The sequence below is a fragment of the Monodelphis domestica genome, chromosome 2 (assembly GCF_027887165.1).
Source record: "Monodelphis domestica isolate mMonDom1 chromosome 2, mMonDom1.pri, whole genome shotgun sequence".
In the NCBI taxonomy this organism is placed as follows: Eukaryota; Metazoa; Chordata; class Mammalia; order Didelphimorphia; family Didelphidae; genus Monodelphis; species Monodelphis domestica.
Genome location: NC_077228.1, coordinates 266,516,106 through 266,538,459, shown reverse-complemented (window position 1 = coordinate 266,538,459; position 22,354 = coordinate 266,516,106). Strand labels below are relative to the sequence as shown.

Sequence of the window (22,354 nt, the reverse complement as noted above, 5' to 3'; positions counted from 1 at the left end):
GCATTTCATATATTCTAGGCACTGTGCTCAGCCCTGTAGATACCAAGAAAAAGCCAAAAACTAGTCCTTGCTCTCAAGGAGCTCACAATCTAATGAAGGAGACAACCTACAGAAAACAAAACATACATGATAAAGAGTAGAAGAAAGGTAACCTTACTGGGAAGGGCACTAAGAGTTAAGGAGACCAAGAAAGGCCTCCTGGAGGAGGTGATGCTTAAGCCAAGTCCTTAAAGTAAGACAAAAATTCTCAAAGTCAAGGGTTAGGAGGGAGAGTATTGTAGACAGAGACAGGAGAAGGAATATGATGAACAAGGACCAGCAAGTATAGAATGACTAGATTATGAAGTATGTGAAGGGTATCTATTGGAAAAGTAGGAAGGGTCAGGTTTTAAAGAAAAATTTTTAACCTATACTTTCTGTCTTGGAATCAATACTGTGTATTGGTTCCAAGGCAGAAGAGAGGCAATGGGGGTTAAGTGTCTTGCCCAGGGTCACACAGTTAGGAAGCATCTGATGTCAGATTTGAACTGAGGACCTCCCTTCTCTAGGCCTGGCTCTTAATCCATCTGCTCCCTTTAAAAAGCTTTAAATGCTCAACAGAAGATTGATTTTCTATGTGTTCCTGGAGATAGTAGTTACCCAATGGAGTGTACTGAGCAGGAGAGTGATGTGGTGAGATATAGATGTTAGGAAAATCACTCTTACAGCTAAGTGGGGGATGGATTGAAGTGGGGAGAAGCTGGAAGAAGGGAAAGCAATTAGTTGGCTATTGCAATAGTCTGAGTAAGAAGCAATGAGAGCCTGGTCTAAGGTGGTGCCAGGGAGAGCTGAGGAAAGGGAACAAATACAAGAAATGTTGAGAAAATAAAAATGACAAGATCTGAAATAGATGGGATATGTGGAGTGAGAGAAAGAGGTATCTCATACCAGAGATTTTATGGGAGAAACAAGATTTACCAAAGCCACTAATTGGATAAATGAGATGAGCAAGAAAGTGGATATCAAGAATGATGAGACCATAAACTTGTTAGTAATAGGGAAGGAAGTTCAGGAGAGGGTAGGGCTTTGGTTAGGTGTAGTGAGGAAGATACCCGGGGACATGCAGATTGAAATGTCCAACCATCAGTTGGTTATGTGAGCCTGGGTCAGGAGAGAAAGGAGGGCTGGATAAATAGATCTGGGAATTGTTTGCATAGAATTGATATTTGAGACCACAGAAGCTGATGAGATCATTGAGTCTTAAAGAGAAAAGAGAAGAGGACAAAGCCAAGGAAGACAGCCTAACTCGGAAAAAAATCCAGCCAAAAAGATTAAGAAGACATGATTAGCCAAGTAGGAGGAAGAACAAGAGGCAGCAGAAACATGGAAGCCTAGTGAAAAGAAAATGAAGAAGATGGTAGGGTCAATAGAGTATCAAATGCTACAGAGAAGTTAAGGATGGGATTTGAGAAGCAATATTTTTACCAGTTGTAAATTTTTTTCTTTTTTAAAGCCTTGCCTTCTGTCTCAGCAGTAACAGCTAGGCAATTGGGGCTGAGTGACTTGCCCAAGGTCACATAGCTAGGAAGTATCTGAGATGAAATTTCTCCAGGACTGGCTTTCATAGATAGCTTTTTCTTTTTCTTTTCCTTTTTTAAAAAGCCCTTATCTTCCATCTTAGAATCAATACTATGTATTGGTTCTTAGGCAGAAGAGCAGTAAGGCAATTGAGGTTGAGTAATTTGCCCAGGGTCATACAACTAGGAAGTGTCTGAGATGAGATTTGAACCCAGAACCTCCTATCTCCAGATTTGGCTCTCATAGACAACTTTTCCAAAGAGTTTAGCTAAGGAAGGAAAAGATGAAAGACATTACTTAGAGAACAGAATAAGATCCTTTTCTCTTCCCTCCTTTTCTCCCTTTCCTTCCTCCCTTCTCTCTTCTCTCATCCTTTCCCTTCCCTTCCTCTCTCTTTCCTTCCCTCTCCTCACTAAAATCTGATCATATCTCATGGGTGTAATTATAATTTCTAAGATGATGATTCCCAGATCTATACATCTAACCCCCACTTGAGCTCTAATCCCACATCACCAACTGCCTACTAATCCCAGAGGATCTCAAACTTCACATGTCTAAAACAGAAGTAATTGTGCCACCCCCCCAACAAAAAAACAACTAGAAACAGCTGGTTGTTTTTTTTTAACCCTAACCTTCTGTCTTAGAATCAATATTATGTATTGGTTCCAAGGCAGAAGAGCAGTAAAGGCTAGGCAATGGGGTTTAGTGACTTTTCCAGGGGTCACACAGCCAGGATGTGTCTGAAGTAAGATTTGGGTTTGAACCCAGGTTCTCAATCCATTAAACCACCTAGCTGCTCTCACAGACAGCTCATTCTTTACCCTCACTTCCCTGTTTATGTCAAGAGAATTTTTCTAGTTACCCAGGTTTGCAACCTTGAACTCATCTTTTTGACTCTTTCCTCTCCCTCATCCCCATTATATCTAATCAATTGCAAAGTTCTTTTGATTCACCTCTACAGTATTTTTCATATTTCATCTACTTTTTCCCATTTACATAGAGAAAACCCTTATCACCTCTCACCCAGACTATTAAACCAGTCTCCTGATGACCCTCCCTAACTCCAGTCTTTCCCTCTCCAATCTATGCTCAACAAAGTTGTCAGATTGATATTCTTCAATCTCAAGCCTTGACCATGTCACTCCCTTGTTTGAAAAGCTTCAGTGACTCCCTATTGCCATCAGGATAAACCATAGACGCCTCTCTCTGGATTTGAAGCCCTTCACAGACTTCTTTCGTCCAACCCTGTCTTTCCAAACTGAAGCACACTAATCACTCTTCCTCATGTACTGTTACATTCTAGCCAACCTGCCCTATTTTCTCTTCTCCAACCATGACCTTCCATCTCCACCTCTGTGCTGAGGCACAGGTTGACCTCCATAGATGCTTGGAATATTTTCCCTTTTCACTTCAATATTATAGAATTCCTAACTGCCATGGGAGGTTGCATTATGGTAGAATGGAAAACATACTGGCTCTGGGGTCAGTGGACCAGAGTCCAAATCATCTCTCTGATACTACCTGTGTTAACTTGGGCTAGTCGTTTAATTTCCCTCAGTTTCCTCATTGGAAAAGTAGGTGTTGACCTTTGAGGTCTTTTCCCCCTTGGTGAATTCAGAGGCTGTTTTTGTCTTTCTTTGCACAGTGTTGTTTAGTCCAAAGCCTGGCCCATGCTAGGTGCTTAGTAAATGTTTACTGAGTAGGTAGCTTTTTATCTTTAAGTCTATAATCTTAGCTTTCTTCAAAAACCTCTTCTAGAAGACTTTTCCTAATTCCCCAAGTGTTAGTGTTCTCCCCACTGAAATTATTTTGGATTTACTCTTACTCTATTTGTGGATTCATATTGTTTCCTCCCCAGGAGAACATCAGCTCTTTGGGTGCAGAATTCTATTTGTTTTTGCCTTTGTGTCCCCAGGGCCCAGCATAATATCTGGTGTTTAGTAGTTCCTCAATAAATGCTTGTTGATGGCTGCTAGGGGGCTCAGTGGATAGACAGCCAAATCTGGTCAAAAACAAAAATTAAGGATCAACCTTAGAGTTAGGAAGACCTGGGCTCTAGCCCTGCTTCTTTCTGCTACATGCCCCATGACTGTAAGTTACAGAAAAGGTACAACCTCCATTGGTAGAGGTGTCTTCCTCTTTGGGAGTTCCTAGGGGATGGGTGGAGGAGCAGTTTCTACCAAGAGGTTATTAAGATCATCCAAAATAAATGGATCATGACTTATGGAGCAAGCTTTTCCTAGTGTGAGGTAACACCTCTTTCATATATGCATGCTTAATTTGATGCAAGGTACAAAAGAAATAAAGAGAGAATATTTGTATGAGAAAAGCAACTTGGAACCATTCTGAGGTCCAGAAAGAACACTGTCCCTCAGATAAATGGTCTGAGGACCTATGTGAAAGCAGCTCAATAAATAAATACTGATGAAAGGTAGGGACATCAGCCATCCAATATTATTTATTTTTTTTTTAATTAACTTAGTTACATATGACTCCAGGCAGCTAAATGGTACAGTGGATAAAATGGGTCTAAAGTCATGAAGACTCATCTTCTGAGTTCAAATCCAGCCTCAGACTCTTACTGTGTGACCCTGGGCAAGTCACTTCACCATCTTTGCCTCAGTTTCTTAATAAGTAAAATGAGCTGGAGAAGGAAATGGCAAACCAAGCCACATCTTTGCTAAGAAAGCCCCCAATGGAATCACCAAGAGTAGGACATAATGGAAACTTACATCAACAACACAGATGACTTCAGAGTTTTGAAGGGTATATCTGAGAAAGAGAAGCATCATGGCAGCAGAGAGAGAGCTGGCCCTGCGGCCCAGAAGACCCAAGTTCTGGTCCACCCTGGTCTTTGACACAGACTGGCTGTATTATCTTGGGCTTAATATCTCAATGCCCCTACCCTAAATTCAACTTTCTAAGTTGCAGGAAGATGCACCTTCATGAGTCAAGAGAATTTCAGTAGTGGGGGTTCAGAAGCTGTGGTGATGAGAATAGCAGGAATATATCTCCTATTCCCGACTTTCTAAAAGTGAGGAGAAGCAGCATGATGCTTTTCCCTTTCCCCATCCCAGACTAGCAGTTTGAGGGGAGGTGGGAGTGAGTAAGGGAACCCTAAGGGAGGGAGGGAGAGAAGAGAGATTTCAGAGGACTGAGAAGTGTGATAGAGGGGGAGAGAAGAAAGGAAGGGTAAGGAGAGAGAGGGAGAGGTGGAGGAGGAAGAAGAGACATCATGTTGATTTAGATGCCACATCCATGAGTCATTGCATTTGGCCAGTAGACATTCCCAGACTAAACCAGTTTATTTTGGGAAGAGATTTGAGAGTGAAGGGAGGATGAAAGGATCTAGAAGAAAAAGTGTATATGGCCTCCCACAACTAGACAAAGAATTCAATCTGCTCCAAAATTCAGAGCAATTGTAATTCTTGGACCAACATTTTATACAAAATTCATCACTTGTCTTTTATTACTGGCATTTAAATCTTCTGCAAGGTCCTCCTCAAGTACCCTCTTACCTAGTTTCTGCTTTGCATCTGGCCTGTCACTTGGGTTGGTTCTCTTGTTTTTCTGTTCTGAGAAGTCTTTGGGTTAATTTTTTCAGTTTGCCACCCATGGGTAATAGCTGAGAGTCTGGTCTTTTGGATCCATGGCATATATTTTTTCCCCTGGATCTCCAGTTTGGTGAATAAGAGGTTTTCAATAGAATTTTAATGCTGAGGAAATTTCTATCATCTAGACCAGAGGTCTCCATAGTGCCAATGATCAAGAAGATCCATCCTGGTACAGAAAGGAAATATGAGACCCAGGGAGAATAGCACAGCTATCTAACATGTCCATAGATTCTGTTCCATCATTCTTTCTTCCCAGAATTGATTAAGCTAGCATGTTTTTCCTCAGGAAGGCCATAATTCTCTATCCAGCTCTCCTCCCCACCCCCACCCCCATCTCCTCCACTAGTAGCAGCAACATGCATCTTCTATTCCCTGGCCTGGGTTCTGAAGACAATGTTTAGCCTCCCCTGGAAAGGGGACAGGGACACCCTTCTTCCTTAGGATCAGGAACTCCCCTAGGACCCTTACTGGGCTGGCTGGGATGTGTGCTTCACAGACTGGGGACCCTCCATAGATTCAGGTGGCTAAGCTGAACTGAAGGTGGAAATGTATGAGATCCTCTCAATCTGCCCATCTGGGCTCTTCTCTAGAGGCAGCTAGAGAGGGCACCCCCCACCCTCACTGCAGCCAGGAGTCAGGAAGTCCTCAGTTCAAATTGAGCTTCAGACACTTACTAGTTCTATGACCCTAGGCAAGGCACTTAACCTCTCTGTTAGTTGGTTTCCCCAATTGAAAAATTCCTTCTCCATAAAAGTATCAGCAACATTCCTAAATACCACAAGATGGGGATGTTGCTCCATGGTTCTCTCTCTCTCTCTCTCTCTCTCTCTCTCTCTCTCTCTCTCTCTCTCTCTCTCTCTCTCTCTCTCTCTCTCTCTCTGTCTCTCTCTCTCTGTCTCTCTGTGTCTCTGTCTGTCTGTCTGTCTTGTCTTGTCTGTCTCTCTCTCTCTCCTCCCTCCCCCTCTGTCTGTCTCCCTTGTGCCTCCCATTTGCATCCCCCACATTTTTTTATGTCTCCCATATTTTTAAAAAAATTGCTTTTTCCTTGATTAAAATACAGTTGAGAATAAAGAAAAAGAGGACTTTGAGGATGTCTGTCTATATTTTTTCAAACTTAAGGTAGAAATTCAAATACTTTCCCCTTCATTTTCCAGCAATTTAAACATGGAGAATTTTTTTTCTTTAAAAAAAGAATAATATTGAAATAATAACAATATTAGCGGCTCAGTCACCTCCCCCAACAGGAGTTTAATTAGATGACCTCTGAGTTTACTGCCATTCTAACTGGAAGGTTACTGATAACCTTCTTTACAGTCAGAGCTTTGGTGCAAATGAAAGTTAATTTTTCAAACTATGAGCCACTGAGCAGTTTCCTCCATCACAGAGAACACTAGAATAAAGGAAATGGTACTATTACGGACCACACGTGTGTAAGAAGGAGAGACAGGGGCTTGTGTATTGGAGGGATTGGAGGGTGGGGGTGGGGAGTTATGTGTTCTAGGTCCTTAGGAGCTTTCTTTCCTTTTGATGGACTACAGAATCTGAATCTGGAGTCTCCTTTCCTGACTATCATGGAAATTATTTCAAAAGGTTTCTTTGTTATCTTGAAAAGGTGTGACATTCCAGATGGAAGGTTATGAGGGAGTTGTGAAACTGAATTTCAAAAAGAAACTCAGATCCTTCTGTCTTCTCTCTCTCTCTCTCTCTCTCTCTCTCTCTCTCTCTCTCTCTCTCTCTCTCTCTCTTTCCCTTTTTCTTTCTCTTTCCTTTCCCTTTCTTTTTCTCTTGCTTCCTTATTTCTCTTGCCTTCCTTCCTTCCTCTCTTTCTCCCTTTCCTTCCTTCCTCCCTTCTTTTTTCCTGAGGCAGTAGAGGAGCATATTTGAAGAAAAGAAACATTTATTAAGAATCTCCTATGAGATATCATCTCATAAAAGCCCAGAGAGGAAGATGCTATTATGATTCTCATTTGAAAGTTTAGGAAACTGAGGATGACAGAGGTTAAGTGACTATAGCACAGATAGGTAAGTATCTGAGGTTAGATTTAGATTTAAGTCTCTCCTGACTCCTAGGCCAGAGTTCTGCCACTGAATGGCCAAGCTTGCCAAAGGAAATTTTCTGATTTTTGGAAGGAACCTGTAGTTGCAAAAATAAAGAAAAACAACTTTAGGAGGTCTGCTGCCCTCTTTTGGACATAGGTGATAGAATAAAAATATAGAAGTCAAAGAGACATCTTTGGATATGCATGGTCTCTGTGTGGATTTGTCTAGTTTGACTCTACTTATTTGTTACAAAGGCCCCCCCCCCCCAATTGAGGAAGCAGAGAATATGGATGATGATGCTTAAAAAAAAATGAAGATGCTACAGCTACAGCCCTGGGCTTGGGGTCAGGAAGAAGACTTGAATTCAAATCCAGACTCAGACCCGATTTCTGATTCAATTTCATAGTGACCCTAGGCAAGTCAATTAACCTCTACCTCAGTTTTCTCATCTATAAAATGGAGATAATAATGGCTCTGACCTCCTAGGGCTGTTATGAGGATCAAATGAAATAATATTTGTAAGCATTTAGTGCAGTGCCTAATACTTAGTAGGTGCTTAATAAAATGCTTTTTTTCCTTTCAATGCAAATGCTAGAGTTTTAGGGTGTTAAACTCTTTTGACTCCACAATATGACTAATATAGAGATATGTTTTGCATGATTGCACATAGATAACCTACATTAAATTGCTTGTCTTCTCAATGGGAGGAAGAGTATTTGAAATTCAAAATTAAAAAAACTAATGTTAAAAATTAGTTTTACACATAATTGGAAAAACTAAACTAAAATACAAATTACCGTAATCAAAGATAAAGATTCAGCAAAACTAACTCAAACATCTGTGGTAGCTAAATTGTATATTGCAAAGAGAGAGAAGTGCATTTTCTTACTTTTTTCTGGAACAAGCTTTGATTATGAATTCTCAAAGTGAAGGAATTTAGCAAGACAATGGTTGTTGGGCAAGGGACTCTATGGCCTGGTGTATGCAGCAATATGGATGGAGGCATGGTGAGTGTGGCCAGATTGCCTTTCATGCTCAAGTAGGTTCCTATGAAGCTTTTAAAAAAGGCTTTTTGGTTTTTTATATCCTTTATTTTTTTCATTTTTTCTGCAATTATATGTAAAAACTGTTACCAGTATTTTGTTTTGTTTTGAAATTCTTATCTTCTTTCTTAGAACTGATACTGTGTATTGTTTCCAAGGCAGAAGAGTGATAATAGCTAGGCAATGGGGGTTAAGTGACATGCTCAGGGTCATACATCTAGAAAGTAACTGATTACAAATTTGAACTCAGGACTTCCCATCTCCAGGCCTGGGCTTTGATCTACTGAGCCACCAAGTGCTCCCTGTTTCCAATACTTTAAAAAGAATTTTGAGTCTCAAATTCTCCCCTTCCCTCCATCCCCCCACTGAGATAGTAAACAATCTGATTAGGATTTTACGTGTAAAATCATATGAAATATTTTTCCATATTAATCCTTTTGTAGAAGGAAACTCAAACCAAAAACATAAGAAAGAATGAAAAAAGTTTGCTTTGGTCTGGATTCGGATCCCATCAGTTCTTTCTCTGGAAGAAGATGGCATTTTTTATGATGAGTAAAGGAATTTTTTTAAATTAAATTTTATTTTATTTTTCAAATGAAGATCTGTTGTCTCTTCCTCTCATCTTCCCATGGGAAAGTGAGAAAAATAAAACTTCATTACAAACATGGATATAGTAAAAGCTAAGGAGATGTTAACATATTCTGTGTCTGTCGTCAATACTAGGCTGGGTGAAACAGGTTCTAAGAGGTGGGCCCTCTCCTGACTTCTCCAAGTATTTCCAGAGGGAAAGTGAGAAGGGAATAAGCATTTCTTTATAGAGCCCCTCCTCTGTGCTAGGTCCTGTGTGTATTTGAGCTTCACAACAGCCCTGGGAGGTGAGTGCTACTATTATCCCATTTTACAGTTCAGCATGTGACCTGCCTGAGATCACACACCATATTTAAACTTAAAACGTACAGACTCCAGCCTGCTGCTGTATGTATCACAGCTGCCTCTAAAGTTGAATAAAGCAGCATTACTCCACACAGGCTAGTGTTTGAGCCTAGATCTCTCCTTCCTCCAATATCAGGGCTATTTCTAAGTACTGATTTACTGATCAGGGGCTTGATAGTCCATCAGCCCTACCCATCCTTCCCTGCCCCTAACAGAAAGCCAAAAGGAAAGGAAAAGCAAAATGGTAGGGCCAAAGAGCTGGAGATCAATTGTTGTTCAGTCGTTTTTCAGTTGTATAGGATTCTTTGTGACTCCATTTGGGGTTTTCTTGGAAAAGATGCTACAATAATTTGCCATTTCCTTCTCCAGCTCATTTTATAGATGAGAAAATGGAGGCAAACAAAGTTAAGTGACTTGTCTAGGACCACATAGCTAGAAAATATCTGAGGACAGATTTGAATTCAGGTCTTTTTTTTTTAAAAACCTTTGCGGTCATAATATCAATACTAAATATTAATTCCAAGACAGAAGAGCAATAAGGGCTAGACAATTGGAATTAAGTGTCTTGCCCAGTGTCACCCATCTAGGAAGTGTCTGAGACCAGATTTGAACCCTGGATTTCCTATCTCTAGGCCTGGCTCTATCCAGTGAGCTGCCCCTAGACTCAGGTCTTCTTGTCTCCAGTCCCATCACTGCACTACTTAGCTACTCTCTCTCTCCAAGACTAGACCATAAATTGCAGAGGAAATACTAAAAGGAATTTCCTCTCTTTACACCAAAGAAATGACAGGTCCAGTACCTGTCCCCAACTAGGTTGAAAATACAGATTAATTTGGAAAGGGGAAGGGAGAAAGGACAAAAGGACTCAGTCAGAAATGGGAATGAATGGGAGCTATTGGGGGAAAATGTCGACTCCCATGTTTTCCTATCTCTTAGGGCCTGCCTCTCTTCAGTATGATCTCACCGTCTTGTCCCAGGCCGAAGAACCCAGACAACCTCTCTATGTGGCCCTTGGATACATAAATGATCAACTCTTCCTTCACTATGATGGGGAGAATGAGAATAGCAGGGCAGAGCGACAAAAACCATGGAATGATACTGAGGAGGGGAGAAAGGTCTGGGAAAGGGTGACCCAGGGCCTTGAGGAGAAGGGGAAGGAGCTGAGAATGATCCTTCAAGACATTCTGGGACAGAACAACCAGAGTGACAGCAGAGATGGTGAGTGTGAAGCCCAGAAGCATGGGAACAGTGGTAATGGAAGGTACGGGACATGAATGCTTAGAGGAGTAGAAGGGAGTAGGTCTTCCTTTCTCCCTTTCCCAGGGAGTCTATTTAGGAATCTCAAAAAGATCCAACCTGAGTTCCTTGTGTCCTATATAGGTGGGTTGGGGGAGCAGGGAAAAGGCTGTCCCTTAATTGAACACCAAGCAACAAAGCTAAGACGGGTAGTAGTTATTCATTCTGGGGGGCTTGGGGGGTGGTTTCAGGCTCTCACACCCTTCAGGCTACATTGGGGTGTGAGCTCCAGGGAAATGATAGCACCAGAGGGTTCTGGAGGTTCCGCTTTGATGGACAAGACTTCATCACCTTCTCCCCGGAGAAACTCAGCTGGATTTCAGTTCATCCAGGGGCTCAGAAAATTAAGGAGAAATGGGAGGACTGGTTTCAAATGAAACTCCAGGAGGAGGAATACTGTTCTATTCGACTCCAGAGATACCTGGCAACCTGGAAGGGGATCTTGGAGAGGACAGGTATGGAACCCAGGACAAAAAGTTCCCTTTTAACTTTTGGAAGGAACCTGTAGTTGCAAAAATAAAGAAAAACAATGTTGGGAGCTGTGCTGCCCTCCTCTGGACATAGATGATAGAATCAAAATATAGAGGAAAACGGACTTCTTTGGACATGCATGGCCTCTGTGGATTTGTCTAGTTTGACTCTACTTATTTGTTACAAGGATACTCCCCCCCCCCCCATTGAGAAGGCAGAGAATAAGGATGATGATGTTAAAAAAATGAGGATGCCTCCATCCAGGGATGGGATGTAAAAGAGTTTATAGAAAAGATTGATCCATGACTCTGCTCCGTGAAGCTTTCCTTATTCTCAAAAATGCCTGAACCCTCTAAATTCACGCTGAGACCCATACTCTATTTTATTTCAGATCTACCAACTGATGTGCCTCCTAGACCCAACACCTTGTCCGACTGGCATCCACCGGTTGAATTGCTAATTATCAGCATAGGACTCATCTTTGTTGTCCTCATTATTGTGGGAGCTCAAGTGTGGAGGTGGATACGGGCAGAACCAGGTATGTAGGACAGGTTTGTTTATGGAGTTGGGTAGAGGAGACTATTGGATAATGGAAATAATGGATTGGAGTAACTGAGCTGTGAGCAAGGAAAAAACTCGATGATTCTCTCATGGCCCAGAGAGTGGCAGTATTTGGTATCATTAATGTTTTACCCTCTCTTTTTTTTTTTTATCATGGTAGGAAGAAAAGAAACAAGTGTTTATTTTATTTATTTATTTTAAAATCCCTATCTTCTGTCTTAGAATCAATGCTGTGTACTAGTTCCAAGGCAGAAGAGTGATAATGGCTAGGCAATGGGGGTTAAGTGACATGACCAGGGGCATACAGCTAGGAGGTATCTGAGGCCAGATTTGAAACCAGGACTTCCCAACTGAGCCACCTAGCTGCCTCTAGAACAAGTGTTTACTAAGGGCCTACTATGTGCCAGACATTGTGCTAAGTGCTTTATATACATTATTTGATTTGTTCCTCACAATAACCGTGGGAGGTAGGTGTTATTATTATCATCCTCATTTAAAGATGAGGAAACTGAGGCAGAATGAGTTTAAGTGGCTTACCCAGAGCAAACATTTGAGGTCAGATTTGAACTTGGGTCTTCCTGACTCCAGTTCCAGAGTTCTATCCATTCATTGCTCCATTTATTTATGCCTCCATGGTGGGGCACGGAAGAGAGATGCTCTAGTTAGATTTTAATTGATAGCATGGAAAGAACATTGAATCTAGAAACAGATTCAAACCTGGTGTTGATTCCAAGCACTGACCTTAGCTGTATGACCTCTTTGAACTTTAATTTCCTCATCTGAAAAATGTGGACAATAATACTTTCTCTACTTATATCACACATGATTGTTGGGAGGAAGGTGTTTTTTAAAACAAAGTGCTATAGAAATACAAGTTTATTGCCCCAAAGGATCAGCCCATTTCTGTGGAAGAGGGTTGATTTGGGCTAAATGAATCAAAGCTGTTTAGTGATGAGAAGGGTATATGGGCTTCAGTCCTCCACACCCTTAATTTCTCCTCTTGGATGATCTAACAGACTCTTTTTGCTCTAGTAGTCTTTGGAAAGGAGAGAAGAGAGAGATCTAAGAACAGGATGAGGGACTCCACTACCCTAGATTTACTCTTCTTTCTCATGTTGCCCTGCCCTATTAGTCCAATCTGTTACCCCGGTCAGTGTTGTTGCTGAGTTGTTTTATAGTCATATCCAACTCTTTGTGACCCCATTTGGGGCTTTCTTGGCAAAGCTACTCAAGTAGTTTGCTTTCTCCAGCTTATTTTACAAATGAGGGAACTGTGGCAAACAGGAGGATTTGCCCAGGAACACACAGCTAATAAGTGTCTGAGGCCAAATTTGAACTCATGAGGATAAGTTTTCTTGACTCCAGGCCAGGAACTATGTCCACTGTGCTGCCTAACTGCCTCATCTCCATCAATAGCTTTCACTTAATTATAATTTTTTTTCCTTTTCTCCCCTTCTCCAGAGATTAGGCCTTCCAGAAACAGTGAATGGAAATCTGCCCACCCTCTTTTCCCAGGTGAGTGAGTCACTGTGTGGAACTGTAAAAAGATTCAGGCATGGGGCAGAGTAAAGAAATGTATTTATTCTCTCTGATCTTGGGGCAGTATTCTGGGAGAGGGAATTGAATGGATAGAAACTCAAGACTCCCAGAATAGAGGCTTTTGGTGATCAGATCAGTGTATTCCCATTTTCCTTCAATACTATTCTTTTGTCAAACCTAACCTGACCATCTTTAGATTATGCATTCTAAATCTATTCTATTATCTAAATCATTTAATTATTCTTCTAAACCTACCCTCCTGGCACAGGGGAAGAAAGAATTCCCTTTGTTTCCTAAAGGAATTAATTAGTATTCTATGGGAGAATCAGCTGTCCTCATGTGGGAACTTCATGATTGAGAAAAGAAGCCGGAGGGAGGGTAAAATGGAATGTAACTGGGCCCCAAAGCTATGGGAAATTACAGTAGCCTTTGGTCATATATCTCTTGGCCTCTTCCACTAAGTGTTCCTTCCTTGTGCATTCTGGGAGAGAGATTATCCTGGTCCTTTGTTCATTTTTGCAGGCTTTGGTCGCATCAGAGAAACTCAGAGTATGGTATAGACAGGAAAAGATGGTTGGACTTGGAATCAGGAGATGAGGGTTCATATCCAAGCTTCAACACTGACCAGCAGTGTATCTGTGGAAAATTCACTTTATCCCTGGGAGCCTCAGTTTCCTCATGTGAATAAACAGAGGAGGATTACCAAAGAACTTTGTAAACCTTAAAATCTTATAAAAATGTAGGGACAGCTGATGGCATTAGCAAGTACACTGCTATTAGACTTGTGTTGGGGAGATGTGATCTTCGTTTCATTCTTTCCTCCTTTAGGGGAGGGACCTTTCTTTCAAATCCACTAGACCAGTGACAAGAATTGTGGAAAGAAGAATGAAAATGACCTTACCCATACTTTGCTTCCTCTAGCTTGACTCGCAGTTGGCTTGTAATTGATTTTAATAAGTAGCTGAATCCTGAATTCACTTCTTTCACACACATTTATATGGTGTACAATGGTTAATACTGCTGCGCACGAACCGCTTCTTGGAGTCACAGGTGAGAGTTGGGTGAAAGGTGGCCACCAGAGGTAGATGAGCCCTCTTATCAAAGCTTCTAGTTCTATCTGAATGTCTTATAAACCTACACAGCATTTGTGGTGGCCATACCCTGGTCAAAACATCTTGGCAGAGGGGCTAAACCAGGTTGATGGTACCTGACAGGCTTCAAATCCATAGGTGGGTTAGGGGGATGGTTACCTCAATCATGGGAAGACTTCCCTCATTGGAATGGGCTGATGAGAACAATTTGTTTCAATGGCTATAAAGTCAGCTAAAGCACGTACAATGTAGCACTTAGAGCTTGGTCAGACATTGAAGAAGCCAAGGTCATCCACTGCACCCCAGGCCATTGCCAGGCATCCTGACTTTTGTCCTGTCACTGGATTTTGGTGACCCTGGAAGAGGAAGTGAGGCTGACAACTGGGTAATTGAAATCCAATTCATATGTGGCAAAATTGGGACACGAATGCATTACTGGTGGAGCTATGAACTGATCCAACCATTCTGGAGGGCAATTTGGAATTATGTCCAAAGAGTATAAAGATAACGATGATCCAGTACTTCTACTAGGTCTGTATCCTAGAGAGACTTAAAAAAAAAAGGCAGGGAAAGTACCTACTTTCTGTATCTACTGTACAAAAGTACAAAAATATTTATAGCTGATCTATTTTGTGGGGGCAAAGAATTGGAAATTGAAGGGATGTCTATCCATTGGAGAATGGTTGAACAAAATGTGGCATATGATGGTGATGGAATACTATTGTGCTGTAAGGAATGATGAACAGGATGATCTCAGAAAGAGCTGAAAAAAACTACATGAACTAATGCAGAGTGAAATAAGCAGAACCTGGAAAACATTGTACACAGTAACAGCAATATTGTGGAATGATCAACTGTGATAGACTTAATTACTTTCAGCAATATGTAGAAAGGAAAACTGAATCAAGCTTTTGCATTTCTGCTCACTGAGATGGAGCAGACATCCGTTGGAATGTGATGGGAGGGGGAGTATTGGAGTGAGAGAAGATAATTGGGGGAGACACTGCTTACAGAAGGGTCTTTGCCCTCTGAACTCTGTCAAGGGTGGAGCAAAGATCTGGAGTTCTAGATCCCAACCTGTGGGAAAAGCCTTGCCTCCATTTCCTTTACCCAGAAGAAAAGAAGGTTCCTGTATGTTTGAGAGTATCCATTAAAGGAAGAACAAACAACAACAGCTGTCGAGAAAGGGCTGATCCCTTAACTTCAGGGATCACCCTGAAGATCCTTTCCATCCTTTGACCTTCCCAAGAATGACATTTGCCATTTGTTAAGGTAGGAAGGAGACATTGACAAGCTAAGAAGAAGATAGATAAGTTGAAGCTGAGCCGTGTTGGCTCAGCTGAAGAAAATTAGAAACGCAGTAGGGTCTCCTCTTCCCTCAAACCTATCCCCTTTCTTTCTTGATTGACTATAATTATTAAACTACTGGAGAAAATTGAAAATAGCAGTCAGATTCATATTGAAGGGAGAATAAAGAATGAGAAGCTGGTGGCTAAGCTAGCCATTAGCCTAGGTGAAATAATGAGAGCCAAACAGTAACAGTCTATTTGCCAGACAAGGGGAACTCCTGGGTTCATCTACTAGTCAAGCCTTACTGAGTAATCTCCACTAGTCCCTAGATGTTCTCTCAAGGACACTGGTCCTGTCATCCTTAACCTAGCCTTACCCGGGGTACCTCTCTTGAGTGTAAGGGAATTTCAAAGACAGCCTCTCCCCAGCCCTCCAGAGACTCTCTGCCCTTTCACCTCCTCCATTCCCTGTTACCAAACCTTCCTTATCCCCAGTACCTTTCAACCTTCTAGTTTGGCAGAGCCAGCCAGGTCCCAAAAAACCATGGTAGTATTAAACAACAAGAAGAAAGGGGTTCAGTAGAGATCTTGGGGAGGCTGCCTGATAGCAAATCAGAACACCTATAAATCAAAAGAGAGCAAGCAGCTCCTAAAGGGATAGTAGTAAAAGGAAAAAAGCTTCAAGTGGTCTTTTTTTTTTTAAGGCAATGGGGGTTAAGTGACTTGCCCAGGGTCACACAGCTGGGAAGTGTCTGAGGCCACATATGAACCCAGGACCTACCATCTCTAGGACCGGCTCTCAATCCACTGAACTACCCAGCTGCCCCCTCAAGTGGTCTTTAAAAAGGGGTTTCTGTCAAAATCTAAAACATAACATTAAAGGAAAACACCGTTGCAATCACAAAGAGACAAATAGTCATTTTGATGGAATATTTTGCCTTGATGACCCAATTTGGTTGTATGATTTATAGTTTGTTTTTTGTTATGATACCAGACTATATCTATTTTTTCTTGAATATATATGAGAATTTTACATGGTTAAAGATAGAACTGGACAAATTGATATCATTCATTCCTGGCACAATTGGCATCATATATATTCTACCATAACAACTATAGCATGCAATAAAATTTGTTATCAACAAGATCTTGGGCAGAACACAGAACAAAATAGATGTAACACTGATTTTGGGAATCAATGAAAAGGTTTCTCAACTGGCAGAAATAGTGAAAGAACTTAGAGGACAGGGATAACGCCAAGACATAGGGGCAAAAGATACAGAAAACAGAGCCTAAATATAAAGAAGAGAAAGTAGAGGGAGCTGAAAAGCCTTTATCGATCTTACCCATTAGAGACCAAACTAGTTTACAGGCAGATTGGGAATTGTCCATGTAAAATCACGCAAGCCTTTCACTACTGGGGACTTGAATAGTTTGAAGGCTAGGATTCCAAAATTTTTTGTTGATCCTTTCAAGGCAATAAAAGAATTTAAATGTGCTATCCGCCTATCTGAACCAACTTTCCAAGAGCTAGAAATTTTACCGACAGAATTATTTACTCCTAGAGAAAAAGGCAAGTTTATAAATGAGACAAGAAGGAACCCAAACCTTATATCCTGGGCTGAGCAGTGGACTGATTTAGAACTGTCCAATAACCAAAATTTAGTTTATCTAAGATGGGCAAGAGGAGATTTGGTCGAGGCTATGAAAAGTTTTGCAAAAACACCAGATATTTGGGGTACATTTGAGAAACTGAGGCAGGAAAATGGAGAACACCCATTTATCTATTTTGACAGGGTTATTGAAGCTGCTGAAAACATCCTAGGCTTCCAACATTTTTGTATAAGCAATACAATGATCCAGAACAATTCTGAGGGATTTATGACAAAGAATGCCATTGGCCTCCAGAGAAAGAAGTGTTGGAGTCAGAATACAGATCTTTCACTTGTTTATTTGGGGGGTTGGTTTTATAACTCTACTCACAAAAATGAATAATATGGAAATGTTTTGCATGATAATACATAAATAACTCAGATTAAATGGCCTGCCAGCACCAAGAGGGAGAAGGGAAGGGAGGGAGATGCGTTTAATCATATAAGCTAGGAAAACGTGTAGAAATTTGTTATTACATGTAATTGGTTATGTATATACATATATATAAGCATATATATGTAAAATATAAATTCAAATCATACCTGAGTCAAGACATCATCATGTGATTGGATCTCTTAGAAAATGAAGGATGAATAATAACATAGTTAATAGCCCCGGTGCCCCAGATCAGTTCCTGGTGACCAAACTTTTTGCTGCCTTTTGAGTAAATAAAGTTCTTTCCCTTACTTCCATTTAAAAAAAAAAATAACAAACACTTTTTGACCTTTTTGTTAGCCAATACAGTTTTATGTTGGGTAAATGGGACTTGATTTGAGAATAACAAGCTAAATACTAAAACCAGCCCACCTGAATATTCGGAAAAGGAAAGGGCCTTTTTGCTACCACATAGAAAAAGTACCTAGATTCTTCTGATCTCTCCAACTGATTCTTATCTCTATGTTGCTGCTGCTCTGGCTTCTATTGGATTCCAGCTCTGGGACCTGACACATTTTTATTTGGTGGCATTTTCTTTGCAACCACCTCAACTACTGAATCCCCCTTTTCCTGTTTGCTTGGTTCTCAAATCCCCTCTTCCTGCTTGGGAGTCAAGGTTAGTTCTTCTGCCCAGTCTCTATCTGTCCTGAAGGCAAGTTATAATGGATGATTTTTTTTTTTCAGGAGTTCTTAGGATCTGTGTTGTACTGAGTAGCCTGAATAAAGGTCTTAGAGACACTCTTCACCTCTACCCAGCATCCCCCTCTCTGCCCCAAATTCCACACACCTGTGTGGTATGGGTTGTGAATGACACAATAGATTCTTCAGGGAGTCATCTAGGTCCAAAGGGCTCAGGTCTGAAAATAGATTAGACAGTCCTTGGAGAGACCAAATCTAGATATGTCCATCTTAAGAATATCATACTTGGGAAAGCCAAAAGAAGAAAAGGAAGTGGGGGCTCATGTTCAGTCCACATTCCAGCTCATTTCCTGCGTGTCCCCCAGACCTCCCCCATTCCCCAGTTCCAGAGACAGATCACCACTTGCCTCATAGGAGAGAGTGAGTCAGAAGCTGTCTCCTCTTTTAAGTGAGGAAGCACCCTGTCCCCATGCCCAAGTTACAAGACAAACTGATGATGAAAGGATGATCCAAAGCTTACTACATCATGCCAAAATGCCAAGCCCTTCAGGGCTGGGTTACCACATTGCCTAAAATAAGTAGCTACACATCATTTCCTCTATGTCCAAGTGCTGAGCCAATACAGAGGGTTGATCAGAATGAGGAAGAGCAATACTGGGATTGCTCCATGAGATGTGAGATGGTTCCCATTTCTCATTCATTTATGTGATATGTACACCTGAGAGTAAGGAGAGACAGACAGACAGAGATGGAGACACAGAGAGAGACATAGAGATATCCAGAGACAGAAATGTAGAGAGATAGAGGCACAGAGAGACAAACAGAGATGGAGACACAGAGACAGAGACACACAGAGAGACATAGAGACAGACAGAAATAGAAGGAGAGAGGCATTTGAGGGGGGTGATCACCCTGTAGTAAACTGAACATAAGAGAAGTTAGTCAATAACCTAGGCTCTTTTCTGGGCAGGGGATGACTTGCTTACCCTAACTATGCTCATGCTGGCAGTTAGGGATGGTTTCCTGGAGGGACACCCAGGATGTTACAAATTATTCTCAGGGTTTTAGGGATAATCCTGGTGTGAAGGGATCTATGCCTACTACTTCCAACTGTAGCTCTTGAGTCACCACCATTGTTTCCCATTTACACAAAATCATAGTGGCATCATCAAATTAAAAAACAATCAAACAATAAAACCCTTATCTTCTGTCTTAAAATCAATACTCTATATTAGTTCCAAGGCAAAGAGTGGTAAAGGTTAGGCAATGGGAGTGAAGTGATTTGTCCAGAGTTACACAACTATTAAGTACCTGAGGTCAAATTTGAATCCAGGATCTCCTGTCTCAAAGTTTGGCTCTTAACTCACTGAGCTATCTAGCTGCCCCTAACTCTTAAAAATTTACTAAATGATAAGATAAAAGAAAGAATAATCATAACATTACCTCAACAGAAGGCAAAATAAAGCATAAAATCACCCCTAAATCTGAGTCACACTCTTTCACTAACATGCACAGTGTCCATGGATGACAACAGGCACAAACCTAGCAGTGGGGTACAGGAATAAGGAAACCTACATCTGTGGTACAACTCACAACTCTGGGTCACATGCTCTAATGTCCTTGGATTCTTCAAGGAAGAGTGTGTACCATGCAGAACCTGTTGGTTGGGACTCCCCCTCTTCTGTACCTCTGCTCTCCTGCCAGACAATGCCACTTCCATTGGATTTTGAGCTCCAGGGATTGTCTTGTTGCCTCTTTTGTATTCCCAGAACTTAGCACAATGCCTGATACATAACAGGTGTTTAATAAATGTTTATTGAATGTAAAACCCAGTGGAATTGCTTAGTGGATTTGGGAGGGGGGAAGGAGGAAGGGAAGGAAAGAACATGAATCATATAACCATGGAAAAATATTCTAAATTAATTATTTAAATAAAATTTTAAAAAAAGGAAAAGGAAAAGGAAAAAACTAAATATTTATTTAGGGGCATTTGGGTGGCTCTGTGGAAAAGAGCCAGGCCTAGAGATGAGAGGTCCTGGCTTTGAATCTGGCCTCAGATACTTCTTAGCTGTGTAACCCTGGATAAATCACTTAACTCCAATTTCCTAGACTTTACCACTCTTCTGTCTTGGAAGTAACACTCAGTATTGATTCTAAGACTAGATGAGATAAAAGAAAGGGAAGGACATCTGGCTACTTTAAGTGGGCTTCAGGGAATAGCTTGACAATAGGAGTTTTAAGCTCTAGAAAAAGCTTTGACTCACCCAGACAGTTGAAGGGAGACTTAATATGACCAGAAATATGAAATCAGTGTGCAAATGAGTATCAGATGAAAGGCAACTACCAAAGGAAATGAAGGAAAACAAGTTGGTTGAATCTTTGGCCAATTGGACATTGGCACAAATATCATATTCTGGAGTCTTACTCAAATATGGTGAACACTAGTTCACATATACAATGAATAGTTGACTCAAAAATGTACCTTCACTAAAAATACTAGTTGTTAACAGTTATAGTTTCATGATTTCCTGAATGATCCTAGATGAAACTCACTTATTAAATAATTTTAACTCAGACATTTCCTTCTTTTGACTGGGATAGGTCCCAATTCCTTAAAAAAAAATTCCTAAAAAAAGTCCTTACAGCACTTCCGTCTTTAGGCCTGGCTCTCAATCCATTGAGCCACTTAGCTGCTCCTAAATAAATCATATCATCTTGAAAGCACAAAAACCTCCAGAATCACAGAGAGAGTTCTGGAAAGAGCAGCAAGAAAGGTCTCAAGATGAAAACAATGTCCCTTCAACTCCCAGCATAAAGCTAAAAGTTAAACAATAGGCTGGAAAAATGAGCAAACAACAAAAAAAGCACTTGATCATAGAAAGTGACAGGGAAGATCAAGTCACAAACTCAGAAAAAGGCAATGAAATCAGAACAATTACAAGCAAAACTTCAAAGAAAGATGTGAATTGGTCATAAGCTCCAAAAAGAAAGTCAGACTTTCTATTCAGCACTGATTTTTCATCAGGAAAACTTGAAAATTCTCTTCTTCATTAACAATCCATTTCCCCCCTGAAGAATTAATATTCAGTTTATAGGGTAGAACTAAAAAATCCTGGAGGAGCTAAAAAGGATTTTTAAAAATAAAATAAGAGAGGTAGAGGAAAAAGAAGTGAGAGTGATTAAGGAAAATTATCAAAAGAGTCAACTTGATAAATGAGGCACAAAAAATACTGAAAAAAGAGAGAGAAAGAGAGAATGGATATTATTCATTGATAGAAATTTTCTGGACTATGTTTCCAAGGGAGTTATATTCTAGCAGGACAACATGATGACATAACCAGGTAGAGAATGTGATTGTCAGGTAATGCACTGACAAGAGGTCTATCTTTTTTTTTTTTAACCTTCCATCTCTCAGAACTCTGTCAATCAGAGTTTTTGCCTATTGACAACACTATGCAATGGCTACATACACTACATTTTGGGAAATGTAATCCAGAGAACTTCTCCCAGTAAGTGATGCTTTTTTTGACTCCAAATCTCTTGGGAAATCAAATTTTAAAACCTTTGGTCTTGGTCAGGCCCTTCACATTTACAAGGTTATTAAAAAGATCAAGTGAGATCAGTTTGATATAACAGGGCATTGAGGCCATGTGTGCAAGTAGGCACAGGATTCTGGAGCTTCCTACCTGATCTCCTGAGAGCCATTTGACTCATGAGAAGGTGCCACCCAGTCCTTGGGAGATAAAAGAATTAAAATTTAACAAGAAGTAAAAAGAGAGAAAAGAGTAGCTCTGGGAGCATGGATCTGAAACTGGGAAGGAACCGAAGAAAAACAAGAAAGGATAGAAAACCAGAAAATACATTTCTAAGACATTATTTGCTTTCTATTTTGGCATTTATTTATTTTTAAATAAAAACTTTACTGTGTTGGTTTGTGTGTATGGGTGAAGAAGGACAATAAAAATCAATGAAGGAGGTGATGGTGGGTGAAGGACGAGGAGGAAAATTCCTCATTTGCTGCCTCTACCAAGTGAGGGCTCAAGGCAGGGCAAAGGTTAAATGAATCTGGACTCTTCTTCTCCTCCCCCCAGCTGGTTAGAGAGCCCCATCCTCCCCCATCCCTCAGAGAGTAGTGAGGGCAACAACTGAGGAGGAAGTCAGGTCTATTGGGATGCCTGAAGTAAGGAATGGGA

General features: G+C 40.8%; 1 protein-coding gene across 1 annotated transcript in view; it reads left to right on the top strand.

Moving 5' to 3' along the window:
* The window catches only part of MIC-like (MHC class I-related chain-like), a 20,116-nt gene extending 6,358 nt beyond the window's left edge, over positions 1–13,758 (top strand). Inside the window, 5 exon segments of the mRNA NM_001193323.1 lie at positions 10,124–10,405; positions 10,675–10,938; positions 11,346–11,492; positions 12,977–13,030; positions 13,577–13,758. Coding sequence (NP_001180252.1) covers positions 10,124–10,405; positions 10,675–10,938; positions 11,346–11,492; positions 12,977–13,030; positions 13,577–13,614 — 785 coding nt within the window. The 3' untranslated portion in view covers positions 13,615–13,758.
* Positions 13,759–22,354: the final 8,596 nt, after the last annotated feature.